The sequence below is a fragment of the Artemia sp. Qi Xiang Cuo genome, chromosome 10 (genome assembly GCF_049724085.1).
Source record: "Artemia sp. Qi Xiang Cuo chromosome 10, ASM4972408v1, whole genome shotgun sequence".
Lineage (NCBI taxonomy): Eukaryota > Metazoa > Arthropoda > Branchiopoda > Anostraca > Artemiidae > Artemia > Artemia sp. Qi Xiang Cuo.
The window spans coordinates 72,080,095-72,095,062 of NC_142803.1; the positions used below are offsets into that span (position 1 = coordinate 72,080,095).

A 14,968-nucleotide genomic window follows, 5' to 3' on the forward strand; every position below is an offset into this window, starting at 1 on the left:
CTAAAAGTCAGAGAACTTTAATGAAAATCACACCATCAGATTCGGCGTATCAGAGAATCCTACTATAGAATTTTAAAGCTACTATATGCAAAAATATGGAATTTTGTTTGTTTTTTTTTTTGCCAGAATAGAGATCACGGATGCGTTTTTTTTTTTTTTTCAGGGGTAATCTTATTGACCCAGTGGTCCTAGCATATCATGGGAGGTTCCATTCGAATGGAAATTAAAACTTTGAGTGTCCTTTTTAACTGACAAAAAAGAGGGCAACTAGACCCCTCCCACGCTCATTTTTTCCCAAAGTCACCCGATAAAAATTTTCAGATAACCATTTTGTTCAAGATAGTCAGAAAATACAATAACTACATCTTTGAGGAGTATTTAATCCCCCACAGTCCCGGGGGGAAGGTCTGCAAGTTATGAACTTTGCCCAATGTTTACATATAGTATTGGTTATTGAGAAGTATACGGAAGTTTTCAGGGGGATTTTTTCTGGTATTTGGGGGGGGGACAGGTGTTACGTGGGAGGATCTTTCCATAGAGGAAGTTTTTATGGGAAAAGGGAAATTAATATTAAAGGGGGTACCGGGTTTCCCAGCGTCATTTAAACAAACGATTAGAAATTAAATATAAAAAATAACAATTTTTTCAACTGAAAGTAAGGAGTAAAATCAAAACTTAAAACAAACAGAAATTATTACGTATATGATTGAGTTCGCCCTCTAGTCACTAACTCGCTCTTTACGCTAAAGTCTTTTTGTTGTACTTTTATCAGAAATATTTTTTATAATTAACGGCCTTTGTAATTAAGGGGTCATTCTTACAAAATCGGAACAAAATTTGAACTTTAGCTTTAAGAGCGAGGTATTGACTAGGGGGCGAACTCCATAATATACGTAATACAAATATACGAATATAGAAGTTCGTTACGTTAGTTAATTCGTAAGTTAAGTCAGAACAAAATTTTGAGAAAGCCATTTAGCCCAAAAAAGTAAAATTAATATGCAAATTTTGTTTATATATATATATATATATATATATATATATATATATATATATATATATATATATATATATATACAACATTTTGGCTTCTATCAGATTTGGACGTCTGGTTAATACCAAACATTTTGGGATGTAAAAGCAGGTGCAAAGTTATTTTGTGGTCTGTAGTACTTTTTGAGAGTTCGAGTCCAATTTGATAGACCTGGGTTTCCCACCAATGTGACCCGTAGTTTTTTGTTGCTGAAACATTACGTAGAGCATTCGCTAAAGTTATTCGCTAAAGTTCGAATTTTGTTCCAATTACGTTAAAGTTCAAATTTAAAACGCTAAACACGCTTCAATGCGCTAAAGTTCGAATTTTGCTCCGATTCTTTAAGAATGACCGCTGAATCACAAAGGCTGTTTAATTAGTATAGATAACTCTTTTGAAAGTACTAAAAAACTTTAGCATAACGAGCGAGGTATTGACTAGGGGGCGAACCCCCTAATATACGTAATAACTTCTGTTTGATTTAAGTTTTAATGCTGCTCCTTACTTTCAGTTGAAAAAACTAGTTTTTTATTGAATTTTTGATTGTTTTTAAATAATGCTGGGAAATATGGTGCCCTTTCATAGAAATGTTCCTTCCCCCCCATAAAAACATTCTCCATGGAAAGATCCTCCCACGTAAATACCTCCTCCGACCCCCCGCACCAGAAAAAAATCCCCCCTGAAAACGTCTGTATACTTCCCAATAATGGGGAAACAATGGGCGAAGTTTATAACTTGCAGCCCTTCCCCCGGAGACTGGGCGGGATTAAGTAATCCTAAAAGACAGATTTATTAAATTTTCGACCATGCTGAACAAAATGGTTATTTTGGCCGAATGATTTTGAGAAAAAATGAGCGTGAAGGGGGGTCTGGTTGCCCTCCAATTTTCTTGTCCCTTAAAAAGGGCACTTGAACTTTTAATTTCCGTTCAAATGAGCCCTCTCGTGATATTCTAGGACCACTGGATCGATACGATTACCCCTGGAAAAAAAAAACGAAAAAAAAAACAACAAATAAATACACATCCTTGATCTTTCTTCTGGCAAAAAATACAAAATTCCATATTTTTGCAGAGAGGAGCTTGAAGAATCTACAGTAGGGTTTTGTTATACGCTGAATATGATAGTTTGATTTTAATTAAGATTCTATCACTTTTAGAGGGTGTTTCTCCCTTTTTTCGAATATAAGACAAATTTTTTCAGGCTCGTAACTTTTGATGGATAAAACTAAACTTGATGAAACTTATTTATTTGAAATCAGCATAACAATCCGATTTTCTTGATGCAATTAATTAAAGAAAAAACTTTTTCCACAGAATAAGTTTTTAAAAGAAAAGAATAGAACTCCATTAAACAAAAAATGAGCAAAAATAAATTCAAATAATCTACCAAGCGTGAAACTACCACAAATCAGCATCAATAAATAAATAAAACCCAAAACGGACAGAAATTACAATAAATAACCTAGTCAAACTCAAAACGAGCAGAAATTAACATAAGTTGGGCTCAAAACCCCTTTGCCTTCCCAACGCCGTAACAAAATTTGCACTTTACTGAAAAAAATATAAATATTTTTATTTTTATAACTTTAATAAATCAAATAACATTAACATTTTGATTACTAAATATCAGTATATGTATATTAAACTGACAAAGCACAGTCATTTGTATTTTTTTCAGTAAAGTGCAAATTTTCTTTTTTTTAAGACTTTATAGTTTGGCCTGCTATTTGTATGCTGGCGAAAATTTTTACCAATTTTTAATTACATGTACCCTTTTAAAAATCTGGGCACAAATAGTAGTGTTTAATTTAGATTCATACCTCCTCTAGTTGACCTGAAATGGAAAACTTGATACCATTCGCAAAAAAAATCTCTATACTTTCTTTGATAGCTTTGATACACTTACACTATTTTGATTTTGTTAAATTTTTAAGAGCAGAAGTAGCCCCGAAAGTCTGAACATAATACCCTCAGTCGGTCTTGAGATACTGCTGAGATGCTTTATTGAGAATTAGCATTAACACGGTGCATTTTGATTTAATTTTAAGGCACCATTTAGTTTTTAAACAAAATGGGCAAATGGATGGGTGGGCGTGGGAGGGGGATTAGTTGCCCTCCAATCACTTTCGACTATTAAAAAGGGCATCAGCCTTTTCTATTTTCAATCGAATGAGCCATTTTTGAAGTTCCCACGACAACTCCCTGGATACGAATTGCCCTGGTCTAAACAACAACAACAACAAAATAATACATTATACCCACATCGATCTTTACTATAAAAATGTCAAGCCTTCCAATCACTTTTGACTATTAAAAAGGGCATTAGGCCTTTCGATTTCCAATCGAATAAGCCCTTTTTGAAATGACAACGCTTTCTATAAACACCTTATATGCCCCCGGGGCATAAATTACAACCCTTACCCTCAGGGTTGTTAGGGTGGTTGTCATCCTCTAAGACCTAATTTCCAGAACTTTCAACTACGTTAAACAAAATAGCTATATTAAAATTTTCATTGGATGTGTTTGGGGAAACGGTGGGCGTGAGAGGGGCGGTAGTCGCTCTCCGATCACTTTCGACTATAAAAAATGGCAATACCCCTTTGAATTTCTAGTCGAACGAGAGTTTTTGAAGTTTCTACAACAGCACTTTCAATAAAAATTGTATTGAAAGTTATGGCCCCTAGGCATAACTTACAACCGTTGACATAAGGGCTGCGGGGGGTGTAACTCTCAAACACTTAATTTCCAGAACTTAAAACTATGTTGAACAAAATGGCTATCAGAAAATTTTGATTGGATGTGTTTGGAGGAAACGTGGGCGTGAGAGGGGGGTTAGTTACCCTCAAATTACTTTTGACTATTAAAAAGGACACTAGCCCTCTCCATTTCCAATTGATTGAGCCCCTTTTGAATTTTTACGACAACTCTATTTATAAAACCTTTTATGCCCCCAGGGCATAACTTACAACCTTTGCCTTAAGGGCTCTGGGGGGTTTGTCATCCTTAAATACATAATTTCCAGAACTTCCAACTACGTTGAACAAAATGGCTATCTCTAAGCTTTGATTGAATGTTTTGAGGAAATGGCGGGCGTGAGAGGGGGTTTAATTACTCATCACTCACTTTCGACTATTAAAAAGGGCAATTTCAATTTCCAATCAAATGAGCCCCTTATGAAATTTCTACAACCACTTTCTATATAAACTTTATATGCCCCAGGACTTAACATACAACCCTTGCACTCAGGGCTCTGAGGGGTTTTTCATCCTAAAAGACATAATTTCAAGAACTTTCAACTACGTTGAACAAAATGGATATCTAAAAATTTTGATTGGATGTGTTTGGGAAAATGGTGGGCGTGAGAAGGGCGTTAGTCACTCTCCAATCACTTTCAACTATAAAAGGCACTAGCCCTTTCAATTTCCAATTGAATGAGCCCTTTTGAAGTTTTTTCGACAACGCGTTCAATAAAAACCTTATATGTACCCAAGGCATAACTCATAACCCTTGACATAAGGGCTATGGGGGGGGGGGCAATCTGTTATCTTTAAAGACCTAATTTCCAAAAGTTTCAACTACGTTGAACAAAATGGCTATCTAAAATTTTTGATTGGATGTGTTTGGGGAAAAGGTGGGCGTGAGGGGGGGGGGCAATTACTCTCCATTCACTTTCGTCTATTAGAAAGGGCAATTTCAATTTCCAAACAAATGAGCCCTTTTTGAAAATTTTACAACAACTTTCTATATAAACCTTATATGCCCCAAGGGCATAACTTACAACCCTTGCACTGAGGGCTCTGAGGGGGTTATCATACTAAAAGACCTAATTTACAGAACTTTCGACAACGTTGAACAAAATGAATATCTTAAAATTTTGATTTGATGGGTTTGGGGAAATGGTGGGCGTCAGAGGGGGGTTAGTTGCCTTCAATCCCTTTTGACTATTAAAAGAGCACTAGCCCTTTCAATTTTCAATTGAATGACCCCTTTTTGATGTTTTTACAACATCGCTTTCTATAAAAACCTTACTTACTCCCAGGGCATAACTTAAACCCTGCCCTTAGAGTTGTAGGGGGATCGGTTGTCATCCTTAAAGACCTAATTCCCAAAACTTTCAACTACGTTGAATAAAGTGGCTATCTAAAAATTTTGATTGGAGGTGTTTTGGGAAATGGTGGGCGTGAAAGTGGGGTTAATTGTCCTCAAATCACTTTCGACTATTAAAGAGGGCACTAGCGATCTGAATTACCAATTGAATGAGCCCTTTTTCAAGTTTCTACGACAAAGATTTCAATAAAAACCTTATATGCCCACAGGGCATAACTTATAACCATTGCCCTGAAGACTGTGGGGGGAGTGTCCCGCTCAAAGGTATAATTTACTGAACTTTAAACTGAGTGGAACATAATGGCTATGTTATAGGGATGTGTTTGGGGAAATGGCGGGCGTGGAAGGAGTGATAGTTGCCTTCCAATTACTTTCGACTATTAAAAAGGGCACTAGCCATTTCAATTTCTAATCGAATGAGCCCTTTTTGAAGTTTCTACTACAACGCGTTCTATAAAAACCTTATATGCCCCTAGGCCATAACTTAGAACCCTTGCCCTGATTGCTGTGAGGGGGGTTGTCATCCTCCAAAGATCTAATTTACAGAACTTAAAACTACGTTGAATAAAAGGGCTATCTCAAAACTTTTAATGGATGTTTTTGGGGGAATGATTGGCTTGGAGGGGGCTAGTTGCCCTCCAATCACTTTCGGCTATTAAAAACGACACTAGCCCTTTGAATTTTCAATCGAATGAGCCTTTTTTGAAGTTTCTACGATAACACCTTCTATAAGAACCTTATATGCCCCCAGGGCATAACTTACAACCCTTGCCCTGAAGTCTGTGGGGAGTGTCCTTCTCAAAAACATAATTTCTATCCGGAAATCAACTACGCTGAACAAAATGGCTATTTTAAAATTTTGATTGGATGTGTTTCGGGAAATGTTGGGCGTGGAAGGGGTGTTAGTTGCCTTCAAACCACTTTTGACTATTAAAAAGGGCACAAGCCACTCCCATTTCCAATTGAATGAGCCCTTTTCGAAGTTTCTACAACTTCCTCGATACGAAGTGCCCTGCTTTAAAGAAAAAAAAATAATACATTGTGCCAACATCTTTCTTATATGCCCTCAGGGCATAACTTAAAACCCTTGCCCCGAGGGTTGTGAGGGAGTGTCCTCCTCAAAAACATATTTTCTATCCGGAAATCAACTAGGCTGAACAAATTGGCATATCTTAAAGTTTTGATTGGATGTTTGAGGGAATGATGGGCGTGGGGGGGGGGATCATAGGCAGTGCTATTGCGCTGCCTATGATCTACTAGTATCAAAATTCCGTTTTTTTTTGTTTTGGTTACTATTGAGTCGGGTCGCTCCTTACGTACAGTTCGTTATTACGAACTGTTTGACTATCCATAGTAATTATTTGTTCTTTGTGTTTCATTCTTTATTATTGCCTGCTGACTTTAATTCAGTTTTAGCATTAAACACAAATAGTACCCCTTTTCGGTGGCTTGGTTTGAATATAAATTAGGGGGTTTAAATGGATACCAAACTAGCTCTACACCTTGAATACAATGCTGGCTTCCTGTTCATCTTATTTTGGTAGAAGTAGAGAAGGGAGGGCTTGGTTTGACTAAAAAAATTGTTATGTTAGAAGGATATAATCCTAGGAATCAATCAAAAGATAAAATTAAAGTTGAAGAAGGTTATTACAAGTATCTATTTTTATTCCATTCCCTTCAGGACACAGAGTCTCCTTAGATTTGAAATGTGTCTGTACTAGGTGGATAAAGATTAATGAAGGGATTCAAAATTCAAATTAGGGATAATTTAGGGATAATTAGGGAATAATTTGAAGATCTTACTTCCAATCTTTTTCTACCTCCAAAACTGTAAAAGTTTCTTGAAAATATGTCGTAGCTTAAAACAAGTTTGAATACACCTCAATTCCAGGGAGCCACCTTACCAAGGCACACAGTCCTAAAGAAGCAGGATCTAAGCCAAACATAAAACCTTCTTCTTAATTCGTAAAGGGCAAAGGGCAAAAGCAATAAGTAAAGGACAAAAGTTGTAACTTCCCCAGTTCTTCCCAAGTCTTTAGAACTTTCCTAGTTCTTCCCCAGAACTTCTCCCTAGACTTATATGCGTTGATCTTCTTTACAGTTTTTCAGAGATAACTTCCCTCGAGAGGATTCATTTCTAATTTGAGACCGTTTGGAAGTTTAAAGTAAATTGTCAAAGTTTTTGGCAGAACAATATTCATTCAATTTAAAAAAGGGAGAAGGGGGAAAAAAAAGGAAAACACAGAAAAAGGGATGGCAACCATGATGAAATTTAAATTGTCAAGTTGGTCATGCCTTAAAATGTTAAGAGTTTCTTCTGTCCATCTTCTGAAATACTAATTTTTAATATATTCCCTAATTAATGGTTGCAAGTCGCTTCGGGAAAATCTTCGACCCTCCCCCCCCCCCAAAACAAAAACACACCCAAAATGTTGGGACGGCTGTGTATATTCTAATACCTTCTGTTTTTCTATATATTTCACCTACAATGGTACTTTTTCCAATGTCTCCCTTCTTGAAATATTAGTCTCTGTGGAGTAAATAATTGGTATCAACATGTAGTACCCTCATTAAACTGAAAAATAGATTTTGGGGGGGAAATTACCGTTTTCAACAATTCTGGGCCACAAAACAGCAATTCGTTTGTGATTTATAATTTATTGTTAATTTATGCTATAAATATGAAGCCTACAACTTATCATAAAAAATGAAAAGCTGACATAAATATGTTTAAACATGAGGAATGGGAACATTTAAAACTTACCAAAAAAAAGGTTTGAGGGGACTGCCGGCCCCTTTATCTAACAGTGTTATGCCATACTTGTAATTTAATTAAGTTTTATTAGGATATAATAAATATAGCTGGTTAATACTTGTAATTCATATGCCTAGGTATTGCTCTCCTTTATATTTGAAATGAAAAATTTACCTCGTAAAATTCTAAATATTAAAGCAGATATACATACATGTACGCATTCGTTCTCAAAAGAATGTTAGATAAACATGTTTAAAATGTGTATTCTATTCATTAAACCAGAAATTGAATTTGATCGTTAACACTTGAAGACTGGGGGGAGGGGGGAGGATCGGATACAATAATTAAACTCAGATACAAGACAGGCATTACACAATTCCATACTTATTTTTTAAAGTAGTACAAGTAAGGAAGGGGTTGAGACCCAAGATTTAAATAATTATATATATATATATATATATATATATATATATATATATATATATATATATATATATATATATATATATATATATATATATATATATATATGTATATACATGAGTAACAAATAAAACTTTTCATCAAGACATTGAAAAATATTATTTAGGAGAATGAGAATTAAGATGAACCCCAAAGTAGGCAACTGTATGTAAAATTTAAGAAACTAAGAGAAAATCATAGAAATCATGACATTCTCTAATCCGAATACAGAGAGGGGGGCATTGTAACTGACGCCTGTCCCTGTTTACCTACTTGGTATCTACTGTCCATTACCAAAATAATTTGTAAATGAAAGCTGTGAATTTGTGAAAACTGTGAAAAAACTGTGAAAGGACCAACTGAGTGACTCGGAGAAGTACAATGGCTTTTTTTTAAAGTGTTCAATGCATTTTCTTTTGTACACAATGGTAAATGAAAAAAAAAATCCCGGTGCAATAATGACACAGAGCTGGGTTAACATTCGTTTTTTGTACTGTTTTTCTAGCCCTTTTAGGGCGGGCAAGTGGATAGGGAATGGGCCTGAAGCTCTGCCCTCCAGTATGGTTTTTATGATGTTCCTCTTATTTGAAGATAATTTGTTTCTACTTTACTATTTTGAAGCCGTTGGCAGCCATGGATGCGTCTCAAGTAAATTTAGGTGTACGTGCCTGAGCTGGTGGTGTGATTCATTTGGCTCATTGCTTCCGTTTAAAATCAGGAGCTAAGTACTTTGCTTCTTCACTTGTACCAGAAATGCAGAAGAACTGGAGGCACAAATGCAGTGCTGCATGAAAGCTTGGAGGCTCGTACGAGCAAAGGAATTTGCTCTTGGGCAGTATTTCAGAGTGACCACCAAATTAAAAAAAAAAAAAATCAGATAAGTTAAATAAAAAACTTGGAGATCATTGAGAATTTTGACGAAATTTTGAAACAAGGAGGGAGCCCCCCTCCTCCCTGCATTAATATCTGCTTTGAGCTTCGAGTGATGAGGCTTGGTAATACAAGGACATGAAATAGGCCATTTATAATTAGCATAAAGGGTTGCTGAGCAGAAAACAATTGTGAATAGTGCTCTGAGTGATAAATCAAGAAACACGACCTCTTAATTTTGTGTTATCTCAGCGTGTTTGATCAAATCCCTACCATTCTGCTCAATCTAAAAATGCCAAGTTAGTTTGGAAAAACATCAAATTTTCATGTAGCCTTTTTGTGTTTATGTGTAACTAAACCGGCTTAAAATATTTTTAATGTCTAAACTAGTACTTTATTTGGTTTAATTGTGTTTCTTAATCTTTTGTAAATAAATCTTTTTGCATTATTTGGAATCCACAGTGAATTATTGAGGTTGTTCTTTGGTGTGTTCAGGAGTGCCAGTTCCAGGGAATATAGTAATGGAAAATGCATTTCTCCAAATTTAGGGGAATTTTTTTTTTTTTGCGATAATTTAATATTAATACCAAAAAAAGTAACTTTCAAAATTTAGGGGGGAGGATGAAGACACCTAGAGAGCGGTTCCTCTTGCCCTCCCCCCCCCCCTAATTGGCACCCGTGATTCGATTATTTGAAAGCTAGTGAGCTTTCGAAAATTGATATGCCTATTTTTAGGCTCTGTAATCAATTTGATTTATGGCAAGGTTCTCAGAGAAAGAGAAATAAATTGTATTCGTAATCCTCGAAACTCGTCTGACAACCCAAAAAAAACAAGGTCAAATCTGAAAGAGTCTGAAGTAGCCGGGATCAAAATAGAACAACAATTGTACATTCCTTTGATTCATTTGATTTAGTTGTTCATCGCTAAGGCACGTCTACAATTGGCGTTTTCGCAGAAAAAGGGACGGAAAACTGGTAATCTGGATAATGTAGACCTCTATTGTCGCTCCAGCACAAAAAGACCTCTCTAATTCTAGTATGGCAGTAGCTAGAATTTATGAATTATAGACAAACTTGTTGGGCAGAGAAAGGATTATCTTCTAAGAGTTAAGAAGAATTTTGGGTACTTGTGTCTTATAGCCACCACACTCAAATTCTGTCAAGAAGTGAAGCTTGGTTAATGCAAATGAAATAAAATAAAATAAGATGAAAATATGATACTTCATTTACAAAAGTGTGAAAGCTGCAATAAAAATTATGGAAGGGCGGCTGCCCAAAGTACATTATATTAAATTCATAACTTAAACTAACCTAACCAAAATACCAAGTAAATATTTAATTAAAATATAACTGCAATGTCGTTTCCCACCAAGCTGAAGCTAATACTGTCTGGTATAAAGACTCTGAAAACCGGATATTGTCTCATTTTCACGATATAATATCTTGAGGGTGGTGGCTATAAGACAAAAATACCGTATTTTGTTATATTTGGTGCACAAATATTGAGACTAATCGGCGGAAAAAAAAACAAATGTTGTCAAGTTTATCAGAAATACTTTTTTTTGTAAAACATAATCTTTTCCATTTTATTGTGAATTTTTGCTTTTTTTAGATTTCAAAACGACTTATTAATCATGAATAAGCATTTTTACAAGGGTTTTCTCCTTCTACACTAGCTAAAACAGTGACGCTTTGTTAGTTAAAATCAGTTCTAGAATAATTTTTTTTTTCAATCATTTTTGACGCAGCATCCGCAAAAAAAACCATTTTCGTTGTAAAAAAAATGAAAAACATAAAAATATGACCTGAGAAAAATTTAATTGGCAAATATGACAATTTTAAATTGTTTGGCCAAAAACTAACGGTAGTTGGAAAATATCGAAGAAACTATAAAAAGCATCTAATGGACTTTTAAGGGCAGTATAAAGTCAGAAATTTGCTTTTCCTGTAGTTAGTTTAGAGATACTTTTTTTTAGAGAGTTTAGAGAGTTAGTTTAGTAGTTAAAACCTTGAGCGGGTATTAAAGCAAAAAGTGTTCTAACAATGATTAATGTATAGCTTTTTACCCGAAGGTGGTAACAGATAAGAAATTTTTAATTTAGTTACAATTTACAAAGCGATAATGTGTAATGAAGCATAATCTAAAGTCTCCACATAGTGAGGGGCGATTATGTTAAAACAGTTAGATGTGCAAAACAATATTGTTGCGCAAAAATTTCGAAATTTATTAGTGTTTTTTTATTAGACCCAAGCCCCCCCCCCATGAAGTTATCTGGGTAAATACCTTATTTTGCTCTCATTTGAACACGCATTTCCTTTAAAAAAAAATCTTCTGAAAGGGAAGGGATCTTGAGCAGGCTTAAAAAAGAAGATAGTTATTTTGTTTAAGAAGAGTTTGCAAATTCTCAAGTTTTAAAGCCTACCTTCGCAGATATGAAGTTAGAGTGAGGAGGCGTTTGATCCTTCACTCTGATATCTGGATTTCTTTTCTAATTTTGTTTAGCTCTTCGAATTATTTGGTTCTTTTTTTGTGTTTTAACCTTATTCTCCTCCCCGCCTGTCTCGTAACAATCTCTTTCATCCATGCTGGTATACGCGCAACTAAAGTAGACTAATTAACCGAACATGCACTTCTTTGAACTTATACTAGCTAAACCAGAGGGTTATATCCATGGCAGTTTCGAATACGGCAGAGAAAAGGAACCCGAGTGAAAGTGGATTTAGTGTCACAAACCCCACGTCCGACAGAACCTATTGCACTTAATTTCAATTGATGGCAGTAATTTATTGAATAAGCATAATTATAGTGCACTATTGAACGCGGTTTGGCAATCGAAATGAATATCTTGTAAAAAATCCAAAAATCTTGCAAATCCATATAACCTTTGAAACTTACCGAAAATATAGTTAGTTACGCTAATAGATAAATATTCAAAGATTTTATATTTCTAAATGGATGAATTGCTGCTTATTGAACTCTGAAATTATAAAGATTTTGGGCAAACTTTTCCCTTCTATAGCCAGTGCCACTTAAAAGTAACTCCCCATTCAGTGTAATATGATTATATAAAAACATGAAAATTTGTGTATTTTTAACTCATATACAGTTTCAAATGGCAAAATATAACCTTAAGGTCTGATCAGCAAATTTCGTGTATTAATCTTAGTTTTTTGCATAGATTTTCTCTCCAATAATTCCGCTACATACAAATAAAGTTTAATAGGGACAAATCCTTTCGTTATACAGTGAACGGCCACTGTGTATGTGACCGAAATATCCAGAATTTTTTTTTCCAGATATGGAACTGTTATTTGTACCTCATGGAAAGGCAGTTTGATCTTTGAAGATATTTAATAATTCCGCTAGATGAAAATACATATAGATAACACATAGCTAGTGCACGGAGCTAGTATACTTCAGCCACTAGTAACCAAAGGAGCTTGTTGTGATAGAAACCTCCTTGGAATTATTGAGAAAAACTTTAACAATATTAAACAAAACTCTACTGCCTATAACTTTGTATTTAATCGAGACATGAAACCCCATCACTGACCTTTTAAGGCTTCACAACTGCAGAGAAGAGGGGAGATTTAAAGTATTGTAAAAGTTAATAATATCATGATTAAGGAAGGCTCTTTACTTTACAGCAGGATTCGAGTATAATCAACCAAATTTTCGGTAAAAATCACCTTAAGTTTTAGTACTTAAATGAAGAATCAAGGTGGTTAAGACGATAACTTATTTGTGTCTCTTATCTACCTGAGGATGAAAATCTTTTTCAAAAATTAATTGTAAATACATTTCAAGAAAAAAATTGTTCTAAAAAAAATGAAAGCTACATTAAACAAAAGACGAGTAGAGTCAAAGTAAAATAATAGTTGAAATTTAAAACAAGCAGAAATCATGAATAAATGAATGAATGTGACCCAAAACAGACGCAATTTTTTTGTTTTAAGTCAAACTTAAAACGAACAGAAATTACAGCAAACAGACGTAGAGCTAAAGCCCCATAAGCCGTCTAAACATCATAGTTTCAATTAAACTTTACTGAAAACTATTTTTATTTCGAGCAGGGTGTTTTATTTGTCGCAACATCATTTACAGAAAGGAAACACTATAATAACCAATATTAAGGAGAATAACTGACTTAAATTTAATATATAAGAATATCAATGCTAGATTAATATTAATTCCTATTATTGTAACTAATTTGTAATAATATTCATGACTGTTTAATATATAATGATATTCACTCTTGAAACTCTCAACCATTTTGGCTTTATTAAGTTCGTAAAAGGTAAAACGTTTAAATTATCTCATGTTTTCAGTAAAAACATAATATCTTTTGATTTAACTCAACGTCTTCCTCGACCTTCCCTGGGGTTTTACCTTAATGTCCTTAGCTTTTAGGACCCAGCATCAAATATTTCCCCTTTCCTTGTAATAAAAATTATATGTAAACAATAGGCAACACCAAAAAGTAATTCACAGCCTTTTCCCTGGGCGCTACAGGTGATTTTATTCACCTTTATTTATTGACCTTTCGATTATTTTGAAGAGAATTGATATCTAAAAATTTTAATCATTTTTGAGGGGGGAGGGATTCAGCTTAGAAGGTTGAGGGAGGGAATGGTTGCCCTTCAATCGGTTTCGACTTTTTGAACCGGTACTGAAATCTTAAATTTCTATTCAAATGAGCCCCATCCGAAGTTTCTAAGAAAACGCTTTCCATACGAAGTTGCCTGGCGAAATAAAAGAATAAATAATACTATAATAGATAAGTCAATTTAATTTTCTGTCATTCTCCGTCTTTCTCTTTTCTTCTTTTTCTTCTCTTATACTTTTTTTGCTATTGCATTTACAGCGAGTCATAAATAAATTCGATTCAATGCATTGATGCGATATCGCTCTGTATCTAGACACAACCATTGCGCTGTATGTGATAAAGTAGCAATACAAGGGGCATTTTGGACAATAGAGAATAATTCTAGCTTCAATAAAATCCATTAAGGTAAGGGGTTGGACAGGATGGGGGCACACTCTAGCAAATTTATAAGATAAAATCTTAATTGTCTAATATTTAACTTAAGAATCAAAGGGGTAAAAGACAGTAGCTAAGATGCTTTTTTCTCTACTTCAGGATGGCGCTCTTTTTCAATAACAAAGTAACAATACAAAGGCCATCTTGGGCAATAGAGAATGAGATCCGAGCTCCAATTGATAGCACAGTGAACCCTATGTTTATCTACTTAGCCAACTTTAGCTTCCTATTTCGTATTACAATCTTATTGGATCAATTATTTGCCACCCAGGATACGAAATCCGCAAGGTAAAGACATCTTCTTTTTTCTTTTTCAGTGGCCAATCGTAACGCCATCTTATTGCGACCCCAATGGGTTGTTAACAACTATTTGACTCTTCCATTGGTTACTCAGGGAACAGGAAAGAATTCAATTCGAGGGCTATTTCAGGTTATTATCCCAGTAACGCTTTTCCTTGATTCGCTGTTTGATGAGTCCGCAGGGACTTTCAAAAAAAGGTAAATCTAGTTTATTTTACTTGGCATGAAATGGGTGGTTCCCAGCTTGAGGTGAAAACTTCAAAGACAGGACACTTTATTTTATGAAATTTGAGTATTGCTTATGCCTATTCACTAGTCAGGCCACTTTCCCCATACTAATACAAGTTTAACTTTTTAATAGTAAGATTTGTATGTCCCAGGGTTAGGGGCCCAAGGCC

General features: G+C 34.8%; 1 protein-coding gene across 1 annotated transcript in view; it reads left to right on the forward strand.

Annotated features, from left to right (window-relative positions):
- The window catches only part of LOC148948136 (uncharacterized), a 33,322-nt gene that overhangs the window by 3,787 nt on the left and 14,567 nt on the right, over positions 1 to 14,968 (forward strand). The window contains exon 2 of the mRNA XM_089095202.1: positions 14,588 to 14,768. Within this exon, the coding sequence (XP_088951328.1) occupies positions 14,588 to 14,768 (181 nt within the window). The remainder of the gene's footprint in view (positions 1 to 14,587; positions 14,769 to 14,968) is intronic.